We start from the raw sequence: 11,988 nt of genomic DNA, 5'->3' as shown, positions 1-11,988 counted from the left end.
TGTGTGTGTGTGTGTGTGTGTGTGTGTGTGTGTGTGTGTGTGTGTGTGTGTGTATGTGTGTGTATACTTTTTGTTTTTATCTAAGTGTACAAATCCATTGCACCAACAAAACTGCATGCAGTTATTTACAGTATATATATTTATAGTACTTGCCTCTGTGATTGTTTCTATTCACAGTGAAGCTTTGATTAGCAGGGCTCCTTGTACTGCCTTGTATTGGTTTGTTCACATCATTAGACACAAGTGTGATCTATTTTGAGTTGCTGTGTTTCAGATCAGGCAGCAGTGCTTTATTTGTGTCTCACTTTTGCTACCTGTGCTTGTGGAACCCATGTGAACCAAAGAGCAAAATGTGTTTTAGTGGTGAAAATAGGTCTGCATGTTGTGTCTAACTGGGTGAACCGTGCTTAGTGTTCTGACAAAAGGGCTGCCATTTTAATAAATGGGTTCAAGGAACTGAGCATTTGGTTCAGACAACAGGATTTAGTGTTTTAGTAACAGAGAAAAACTGTATTATGTCCACTGTAGAGCATGTTGCAGATTAACTGGTTGTCAAAGTTTGAAACTCAGGCATTTTTGTTTGGAAAAAATATGCTATATCAAGAGTGCAAATATATAAAACTGTAAGAGAACAGTGTGAACGATGAAAATATGCTGAGAGGTCCTGCAGGTGCTTGTGTCTGCTAACTCCTAACCCTGACACCCAATAAAATCTTTAGCCTTTTGTCTAAGTTTTGCCAGGAGGTCCTTTAATTTGGCATCAAGTCCTTCGAGTTTTGTTGATTTCTGCAAGATCTCGTCCTGAAGTGCTTGAAGAGAATCTGCTTTTCCTGTAGAAAAAAAGACAAGTGTTAAACATCCCTATCTACAAATGCCATCTCCTTCTACAATTTAAGGCCACGTAAGGACATTTTTAAAGGATTGATAACCAACATACCGTGTAGGTATATTGGTTATCAACATAGGAATAAAAAAGTGATTTACTAAAACATAATTTGGTGATTTTCCAGTAATATGCTGATATTTACAGTTAAATGGTAGAATAGTATGGGACGGTTAGTGGTAAAATCTTTTAGATCAGTGTCAGTATGTATTAGTTTGCTGTGTCAACATGAATATATTAAAACCACAATACCTGCTAGAGACGTCAGCATAGTTTCAGTGGTGTTAGCTAAAGTTCCAGCACTGTCTTTGAGTTTTGCAAGTCGATCTGCAATAAGGCCTGCTTCTCCAGCTGGCGTGGTGGCTCCTTGATCTTTAAGTTGATTGAGTTGTTTCTCCAGAGTCAGCAGGTCCTACAAATACATGTTTAATTTAGCATGCAACAGAACATTCAGTTGAATTTGTCTAAAAAGCTGTTGTGTTCCCAGATTTAAAATAACTGATTAGAAACACCAGTTTGGTGTAACAGAGGACGGTTGGCTGAGTGGTTGGGGGACTGGGGTTGCCATGTCAAACCCTTGCTCTGTCCATCTCAGCCGTTTTGTCCTTGAGTGAGACACTTTACCTTGGTGGTGCCAACTGAATGGCAGCCTCACTTCTGTCAGTTTAACCCAGAATGACAGATAGTGGCGTGAATGCCTTGGAGTCCTTGGACTTGATAAAGCACTGTACAGGTGCATTTACCACTGATAAGAAGCTGTGTGGCTTCTGGGTTCATATTTCTCCATTTGAATCAGAAATCACTGCTGCAAGTATTAGAACTGTCTTCAAAATGTTAAATCAAAGCAGCTAAACTTCTGCTCTATTAGTTAAAGAAGTTTTGCTTCCCCATCAGAAAATGTAATCAAAGATGGAGAGTGTGGTGTTCCAAGCTTTAAAGGGCACAACATGCTGTTTGGAAGCAGCTGAACTCATAAAGATTGAGAGAGGGGGCTGAGATTAATCTGTATGTACATTCAGCTCCAGAAACAGAGACTCTCAGGCAGTTTAAAGACCCTGTCACACTAGACAACTTGTGCCAATATTTTAAAGATGTCTATGTTGAAGCTGGAATTGACAAAATCAACAGGAAGCTTATTTTTGGTGTGTACATAATGTAATTCTAACAAATTGATCAAAAATACAAATTTTATTAGTAATTTGGACAAAAATTTTCATAAGTTGGCACAAGTTGTGTAGTGTGACAAGGCCTTGTTTACATGACAACGATCTATGGAAAGATGTTCACATAGATCCACAGTAGTTTCCAGGTAGGATTGCCACCTCTGTTTAAAGTTGGTCTTTCTTGTTTGACGTCCAAAATATGAACATTTTAGGTCCTCAAACGAGTGTCAGGAGAACAGAGACCAYTTTTCTACAAAGGTCATCTCAGAAGATACTCGGTAATTTCCCCTATAGTTAACACCTTCATGCATGTGACCAAAACATTTCTCTTGTAAGCCAGGCAAACAAAAACACAGCTGTGTGGAACACTGCATCTGCTCGACAGTAAAAACAAACCCTACATTCGCAGGGCGGCGGCATACGCACAGCCAGCCTACAAATTTGACTAGAATCAACCTACAAGATTACATTGCACTAACAGGAAAATGAACGAGCACAACATTCGTATTTTCAAAATAATACACCAAAGACAGACTATATTTAATCAAAATCCTAGTTATAACAATAAAATTATGGGTACATTTATACATATATGTTGTCAAAATATTGTATATGACATACAGTATACTGTATATACAGTACATACAATATGTCAGGAATATCATTCTGTTTGTAAACATGGATTTTATTTTGAAATATGGATTAAAAAAAAGAAAACAGCGATGCAGTTTCAACTGTTGTTTCCAGTCTGTTTTCCACCGAATTAATTATTTTGGTCTGACTTCCARCTTTATCACTAGCTTGATTGCACAATCTTGCATTTCCTGTGCCTGGTTCTCAGAGCACCACTGTGCTGAGCAGAGTGGACACAGTTGAAATCATGGTGGAAATGAATGGCTTGGATTGATGAGTTGCAGATAAGTGCGGCCTTGTATGAAACAGGAAACATCTTTAGGTAACAGAATAGAAGTATTGCTTTGTTGTTGAACTCTTTGAATTTGTGTTTGGTTTACTCTTTGTTTTAGATAACTGAATCTACACCAACACATGTAAGGAATGGTCCCAGATCTCAGAAATGATTTACTAGAGAGCCCCATGTTAATGCTTATATAAACTTCTGACATATTCATGACATTTTCTACRYGGATTATTCTGCAGAAAGSTGTCCTCTGAAAATGCACTTGTCCTTTATGCTGAAGATGATCAGCTTTGCAGGGCTAACTGAGCTCTTGATTGTCACACAATGAAACTTCTGAACCTGTTTCATTGTTATTGTTGTTTAATGCTTACGTCAATGAACTTGTATATTTCTCTGAATAAACAAAATGCATGAAGAGAAGCAGGAGGCGTCTCACCTGATTTGCTGCAGCTGTATCTTCCTCAGCTTTGTCTGCATTTTCCTGTGAATCCTGTGCCTTCTGAAGGCCATTCTTCAGCAGCTCCTTCAGCTCACCCAGTTGGGTTTCCATTGGCTTTATCAGTGTGGACACATCATCCAGAACCTTCTCTGCTGGGCTCAGTTGGTCCTTGACCTGTAATGAGAGCAAATGTTCAGTAAAGCCTAAGAAACAGCATTTTATGTGTTGCTAAATAAAATATCCATGCATCCTACTTGTGTCAGGGTTTTATTCAGGTTTTCTGTGGTATCCATGCTTTCTTGCAGTTTTTTCTCCAGGTCAGAGAGGGCTTCATCAGCTGAGTCTAAGCCTGCATTCAGGTTGGTCACATTAGTCTTCACTCCCAGTGCCTTGTCCCTGGAYTTAAACACCAATAAAAACAGTCTTTTCATTGTGTGCCCTTTCATATGTGTAGATGTTTATAACAGTTTTTTCTGTTGACTATAAAGCCTACGTACATGTAAACAGGTTTATCCTGGATTTAAATTTAAGGCCACATTTACAACTTATTTTATTTATGTCCTACATCTATTTTCTCCGTATGACCAATTTTAATCCATGACTCATTAAATTGAGTCTTATTTTATCTAAATTTATTTACTTTTTGGCCTGACTAAGATATGAACAATGTGTCATAACTGTATTTCCAATGACTACACAGTGTTAGAGCCATCCAGCCATTCTCTGCCTTTCATCTGTGGTCAAGTCACAAAAGGGAAACCCACACCTCGCTCTCCCCAGTAACTCTCTCCAGCTCCACCCAGTGAGCTCAGGGTATTCCCTGGTGTTTCTTTCCAGTGGGCCACACCTGGAAAACCTTCAGAGGTTTGCATCCAAGAAACATCCAAATCAGACCTGGAGCGATCAGCTTACCTTTTTGATGAGAAGGAACTTTTGACCAATCACACAAGTTCTTTTGTGGAGGGGGGTTAAAAGTTTGGCCCTCAGGTTGTGACAAGAACAGGTCGAAATGACTACAAAACAAATAAAATGATGTAATTCTCGTCACGAAACTGCAACAATCTGCTCCGATTTTGGCAGTTCAGCTGGAGCATACTAGGTGCTTCAGATAAACCAGTACATTCAGAGCTTCACATTTTAGCTTGGCTCGTTTTTCACCAAGATAGGTAACCTAATCGCTGCAGAAGAGGTCCTGATTCACCGGTTCATCTTTCAGGTACTTGAACTCCTCCACTCAAGGCAAACATTTAGCTTCAACCCAGAGGAATCACTCCACATTTTTTTGGTTGAGAACTAGGGGTGTAAGAAAATATTGATACACTGAAATATCGCAAATTTTCATTTTCTGATACCTTATCGATTATTAATTAAGGTTTAAAATCTCAACTTTCCAGCCAACGGTTCATTTTTATGTTGTAGTTCAGTCTCTGACTGCTAGTTGGCAGCAGTGAGCCAGCCATTTGGCTCCTCCTCTCCTGTGGAGTCAGAGAGTAAAGCTGGAAACATACTCCCTCTGACGCCGACGAGTCGACGCGCGGTCACGTGGTTGTTCGGCAGTCGTTTTCGCACACACCTTTCATTGCTCCAGAGACACACCACACCGAGCTCCAGGGAAACACCACCCGCTGCAACATACGTCACTGCACGGAGTTTCTTCACGCAACAGCCGACAATGCAGAAAAAAAAGTCAGACTCGTCACTCACCCGACATATTTATCCACATCTGTCCTGGTTAAAGCTCCACAGTTTTTAGCAGTCAGATTCCTCCATGCACAACGTCTGTTTTATCTCCATTCATGAGTTTTTCACAGTTTGACTACCTTTATAAAACTCTGCTTCCTGGTAATAGTCGGCTCTGGGAGCGAGTCTGTCCCACCCCCCCCCCTTTTTTTTTAAACCGAGTGGTTTAAGTAAATGCAGCATCCAATAGCGCTTTCAGCACAAATAAACACGCCATGAATTTTTCTTGGTTTGACTTTATAAAACTCTGCTTCAACAGTCGGCTCTAGGAGCAAGTTTTTTTCCTTTTGAGTGTCAGAGTGCTTTCAGTTTTAGCACAAACAAACACGCCTACGAACTTCAGACCAATCACACATTACCGTCATCGCGGGAGGGGTGTAAAAGTTCTGCCAGCAGGTTGTACCAAAAGGGGCTGCCGAGCCGACGCTGCGGACACRGGTGACGTAATTTTCGTCATGAAACTGCGACAACCTGTGCCGACGTCTGCAGTTTGGAGGGAGTATGTTTCCAGCTTAACGGTAGCATTAGCATTGTGAGTAAACATTAGCATCATGCACTCATAGCTGAATCAGAGCAGGAATGATCGACACCTGCTGCTTTCTAAACTGAGGTAAGGTTACCAACAGTCCCTTTTTAGTCAGAATGTCTGTATTTTAAGCTAAATTGAAGTGTCCAGTTTGGGACGCTCTTTTTCAGACTGTAGTCAGCCGTCACGTTATGGAAGGCAGGCAGGCATGCATCTAGRGCCTCAAGCTAAGGGGGTCCCAGAGGTACGGTACTGATGTGGCCAAATGTGATGACCATTTGAAACAGTGCATTGAAATGACTGGCATTCTTGTGCTACCCCCTTAAGATGCCCCYTGACAGAGACATTATTTTCTGCTGCTCTCAGTGCTGATTGAGTCATTTAGGTTTATCCTGCTGTTTTTGCTTCTAAAAAGTTTTTGTTTTAAGAGACTTAGCTGTGTTGTTTAGCTTCTCCATCTCTTTACTGGTTTGGGGACCATATGACTTCGACCCACTACCGATATGCAAATCACATTCTGGACGCAGGTCAGCTGCTCCCAGAAACTCATATCATKTGTTTATTGAATTTTATGACAACATGTAGGCTATTGTTAAGTGTGTTGGGTGACAGTATTGCTATAGTAAATTAATTTTAAAATGTAAAAGCTGCCACAAATATYTTTTCAAACTATTTATTGGCAAATTTAGTCTAATAATTGAAAACATGGATGGAATAAGAAATATGAAACAAATAAAATGCATACAAATCATACAGTTTTTTTAAATAGAATTTTTGGACAAAAATATTGCAATATATCAGAATACATCGTCTTGCTTACAGTATTGCAATATATCACAATATATCGTATCGTGACCCCTCTGTCATGATATGTATTATATCGCCAAATTTTTGCCAAATGCACAGTCCTATTGAGAACCATGTCCAACAATGTAGAGGAGTTGACTTGAACRTTAAAGCCAGGAGGTTTATTAAGCGATTTTAAAATATGGGATGAATATTTGTTTTCAGAATGTTGTTATGCTATTGAGATTGTGCAAAAACCTGCTGATATCTAATTGGAACCTATAATTTCTTAAGTATCAGATAATTTTCCTGTATTTAGAATGTTAATACCAGCTGCAAATCACCATACAAGTACAGAGCAACGTGTAGCATCTTAACACAACAGTGAGTGTTTTCAGGTCAACAGTTTCACGAGTGTTGGTGTGTGTGGTGGGGGTGGGTGGTTCACACCTGGCATCCTGGGCCTCCTGCAGTAGTTTTCTYGCTGTGTCTAGCTGGGGTTCAGCCTCCTTTAGCACAGCCGTGCTGTTTGGTAAATTTGCTGCCAGATTCTTTAGTTCCTCTAGTTTCATCTTCAGTGTATCCGGGCTGAGGGGTACTTTGGCCTTCAGGATCCAGTCACTTATCTCCTGTATCTGGGTCAGGTTGGAGGTTGGGTCTACACACCAGGACATTGGTAAGAGTTAGAGCAAAGTGACCAAAGACAGTTTTTCACAAATCGATCTACAGAGGGAACCTCTTAAACTTTCCATACTTGACAAGAAGTCTTTGAGTTCCTTCACAAACGTGCGTGTGTCATTTAAATCTTCTTCAAGCTGATCTCTGGCTTTCTTTAGTTTGTTGGACAGGTCCATTGCTGACTGCCGAATTTCATTCGTTGTCTCTTGTGTCTTTTGAAGCTGCAAAAAAATTAAATTAAAATAATGGTTTAGTATCTGTAAAATGTTAAATAAWCTTATAATAATATTTTTGCTTTACCAATACATAATGCAACCTAATGTGTACTGGGTAATTAGCTGGTATGTACAGGCACATACCTGGTACTTGCAGAATACATATCTGGTACTCTGGTGTGTACTAGGTACTTACTGTATATTTACAACCCCAAATCCACTGAAGTTGGGACGTTGTGTAAATAAATAAAAGCACAATACAATGATCCTCCTCAACCTATATTCAACTGAATACACTACAAAGACAATATATTTAATGTCCAAATGGATAAACTTCATTGTTTTTTACTGCAAATWTTCACTCATTTTGAATTTAAAGCTGCAACATGTTCCAAAAAAGTTGGGACAGGGTCATGTTTCCCACTGTGTCCATCCTCTTTCCTTTTAACAACACTCAATAAGTGTTTGTGAACTGAGGACACTGATTGTTGAAGCTCTGTAGCTGATTTTTTTTCTAGTTTTGCTTGATGAACAACTTCAGTTGCTCAACAGTTCGGGGTCTCTGTTGTTGTATTTTGTGCTTCATAATGCTCCTGTAGGGGTCACCTCGAGTGAAATAATCAGGGAAACTGTCTTGGACCTTTAAAGGGACTTTGATGGGCCTTTAAAGGGACAAGAACTCTGTTCCACTTAGAGCTGAATTTAGGCCACCTCAGGTCGCCTTAACCTGTAAAAGAGACATTCTTTTTTTCTTAATCAGATAATAAACAGAATAATCTTCTTTTTTATTTRATTTATTTTTCTCTTAACTGAAAGTTATTACGCATTTTGATAATCAGAGAATGTTTATCAAAGTTACAGGAGAAAAGAGGACAGATCTCTTTCCTCCCTCAGCATGATTTCAGCTATGTACGTATGGATTTTCTGTGGAAATATCTTACTTAACTTAATTAATCATTGTGGTTTAAGTTTGATTAAACATCGATGTTTATTTGTCTGAATCACACTTAAAATGTTTTGAGTTTGAAGTAATTCATTTTTTCATTTATGTTTTTAAAGAGTTCTCATCAGAAAATAACTAAACAGGTCATGACATGTTTTGTTTCTGAACTACACAGAAGCAATAATCTTTGTTTAGCTTCAGGAAGTGACGGCAAGTCTCTGAACTAACATTTTCCCTAATATCTTCCTCTTCTAATCTAACCTCTGAAGGCAGAACTAAGAAAACTCTATTTAAATGACTAACACAGTTTCTGCCTGGGAGTCAGAGAGAGAAGGACCTCCTTGCCGTCCACAACACAACGGCTGGGGTCTCTCCAGAGAACCAGAGCTTAAGCTGTGTCAGTTCTACCCTTCATTGCCAACGGGGAACCACACAGCCGGATATGACCAACGCCTGGCGAATCCAAAATATGAGCGTAAAGCTCAGAGCAACTTATTTGGCTTCACCTTTCTTCCRATGGCTTGACACGGATGTATGCTGATGCTGAGATCCTAAGGTCTCTGAGGAAGAACCGCCRGTCCTCAGACATCCTGATTAACTTTTACCACTGCACCATTGAGAGCATCCTGACCAACTGCATCACAGTCTGGTACGAGAACTGCTCGGCATCAGACCGGAAGGCGCTTACAAAGGGTGGTGAAAGCCGCCCAGCGCATCATCGGAGCACCACTTCCGGCCATAGAGGACATCTACAAGAAGCGGTGTCTGAAAAAGGCTGGGAAAATCATCAAAGACTCCAGTCACCCAGCTCACGGACTATTGACCCTCCTGCCCTCTAGGAGGTGCTACAGGAGCCTCCAGACTAAGGCCATCAGGTAACGGAAAAGCTTCTTTCCTACAGCTGTTACACTCCTGAACTCTACCTCCTGACATCAGCACAATACCCATGGACCTAACAACACTACCTGCACTGTTTTGCTCAACACTGTATAAATAATCTACTCATAAATAACCTAACTCACTGTTCCTCTGCGAAAAGTGTTATTTCAGGCAACTTTTCGTCTGTTTCGATCCACGCCAGAAAGATTAAAGCTGATGCATCCGGTTCCTCCTTTCAAAATAAAATCTCCCCTTGGGAGTTGAACACACTTGGGAGGCTTGGAGCCTCGGGTTGGACAGTCGGCGGCGTGCCGCTGTCCCGGCCGCTAGATCTCCCTAATTGGCTTATAGGCAAGACCTAACGGACCAAACTGGTTTCTCCGGGGAGAAACTCAGCCTTCCTTCCCAGTTTGGCATCCAGGAAGAAGTGTTCCGTCACTCAAAGACGTCCGTGTTAGTAATAGAAGCGGACGACTTTGGTTCCGCCCTCAGGCTTAAGATGAGTCAGAGGGAAAGAAGAAAGATAAGACTTGCCAGCCAGGTGCCAGCCAAGGTTAAATTCTGTGGTTGTTCACGACAGAATATGATAACATTTCTTTTCAACTTTTCTTCTGGTAGACTCTAAGAAAAATCACTGAAAAACATTTATGATGATTAATTAACATTTCTGTTTAAGTAATCAGTCTGAACCATTTGTTAGTCCAGATAAATGAAAGATTTTCTCAAGAAAACCCACAATTATATAACTGTGTTCACAGTAAAATAAAAACAGTGATTTATATAAAAACACAATGAAAACATGGTAATGATTTTCTCTGTGATTTTTTTATACCATTAATTAATCTTTTAGGCACGATAAAAGAGTAGAAGTGGTTCCACTTTTCTTGTGACAGTCATTATATGATTTCACAAATGCATAAACATTCTTAGTTAAACAACAAATGAATCACGAACAGAAAAGATTGTTCTGTCCATTATCTGATTAAGGGAACTGAGAAATTCTCCTAGGGTTGAAATGACCTGTCATGGCCTAAATAGAGTTCAGTTTGTGACAGAGTTCCTGCCTTCTCAGTAGGCCTGTCCGAGGCCTGCTTCGAGGCAGTAAATCTTGTTTCTTCACTCGAGGTGACCCCTACAGGAGGGTTCAGTGTCTTGCCCAGGGACACTTTGGCATGTGACTGAATAGCTGTGGAATTGAACCACCAACTCCCTGGTTAGAAGACGATTCCCTTTACCACTTAGCCACAGCTGCCACCAATTACAAGCATGTACTCTGTAAGTATTACGTATTCAGCAAATATGTATGTGCTCATTTAGCAGCATGTCATCAATAAAGYTTAAGAGCGTACCATCTCTGCTGCGTCCGTCATCTTCACGTTGAGCTTATCCAGTCGATCCTTCACATTGTTGACGTCAGCAAATGCCTTGTTGCTCAAAGGCAAAGCACCAACACAGTTTTTTCCCGTTTTGCAAGGAGGAGTTCCCTCTGGTGGGCATAAAGCCCCTGCCTCACACTCAAGAGGAGTACAAGGCTCTGATCGAACACTTCCACACACCTGAAAAAAGAAGTCTGAAATTATTTACACAGTCGTGCTATCAAACACAAAGTATGAACTTGTTAAATTATCAAGACACAAGGAATGACGAACAAACAGCAGATCTGGMTGAGCTCTCTTTTTACTTGCTGCAAGGAATTCATATACAGACACGGTACAATACATACTATGTCAAGAACATGAACTGAATTTCTGGTTAGTCAGATTAAGTTTTTGCTCCCCAGAAGATGACTACTCTTGACTAAACATCAACTTTTTATGTCAGTGTTAAAGCAAAGTCTCTGAATAGCAGAAGAGGTGACGGCAGCACAGAGACATGTTTAGACATAGTGTAGTTAAAAAAACTGAATTACTGTGGCCGTTTAAACTGATAGCAAATTAGACTACGTTAAAACTCATTTAGACTGCCTATATCCACAATAAAAAAAATTTTCATCAAAACTCTAGGTAGCTAGAGTTTGTGACCACAGGTGAGGGTGGGAACATAGACAGACTGGTAAATGGAGAGCTTTGCCTTGCAGCTCAGATCCCTCTGGACCACAACAGACCAGCAACACTGATGAAGCTGCACTGATCCATGTGTTAATCTCATGTCCCGTTCTTCCCTCAGTCATGAACTAAATGCCAAAAATACCCAAACTCCTCCACTAGAGGAAGCACTTCACCCCTAACCTGGAGAGGSTAGTCCACCCTTTTCTGTCTGAGTACCATGACCTCAGATCTGAAGGAGCTGATCCTCGTCCCAGCTACTTCACACTTGGCTGTAAATACTGGTTATCTTTTAAAGTCAATCTAATTAAATACAGCAACCAAAGGACAATGACATTAGGAAACACAAAAATGGCTATTTAATGTTTAATGTTTGACACCAGCTAAACTACTTTTTGTGTYGTGACAGCTAAGAGTCATTCCCAACACATTCTCTGAGCACTAAGACATCCCAGGAGATCTCACAGTACTGCATGAGATCCTGCATAAGGTTGGACTGAAACAGATACAACTCCATCCCTTACAACATTTAATGATTTCAGTTTAAACCTATGGTATTAAAGGTAGTAGACAATATTGCTTCCTTCAAGGGATGGTAAGCCTTTAATTTATTGTTTTTGTAGATTTAGAGTTAGTTATGAAACAAAAGTAAAAGCTGTATCTTTTTTTAATCAGATTTTTTTTGAAGAAGAAAAAGAAAGAAGAAAAAAGTGAAATGTAATGGGAAAGAGTGAAAGAGAGTTTAGAAGATATGTGAAATATATAACAAGAA

The 11,988-nt window shown here is 40.1% G+C and overlaps 1 protein-coding gene across 1 annotated transcript in view; it reads right to left on the bottom strand.

The window, feature by feature from the left end:
* Positions 1-15: 15 nt before the first annotated feature.
* Positions 16-11,988, bottom strand: part of lamb3 (laminin subunit beta 3) — a gene marked incomplete at its 5' end in the record, with an annotated part of 27,672 nt that continues 15,699 nt past the window's right edge. Inside the window, 7 exon segments of the mRNA XM_014033826.1 lie at positions 16-830; positions 1,136-1,295; positions 3,402-3,578; positions 3,659-3,800; positions 6,907-7,114; positions 7,211-7,355; positions 10,521-10,727. Of these exon segments, the coding sequence (XP_013889280.1) occupies positions 691-830; positions 1,136-1,295; positions 3,402-3,578; positions 3,659-3,800; positions 6,907-7,114; positions 7,211-7,355; positions 10,521-10,727 (1,179 nt within the window).

Source organism: Austrofundulus limnaeus, unplaced genomic scaffold (genome assembly GCF_001266775.1).
Source record: "Austrofundulus limnaeus strain Quisiro unplaced genomic scaffold, Austrofundulus_limnaeus-1.0 Scaffold1860, whole genome shotgun sequence".
NCBI classification, from domain to species: Eukaryota; Metazoa; Chordata; class Actinopteri; order Cyprinodontiformes; family Rivulidae; genus Austrofundulus; species Austrofundulus limnaeus.
This window is presented reverse-complemented; position numbering and strand designations above follow the sequence as displayed.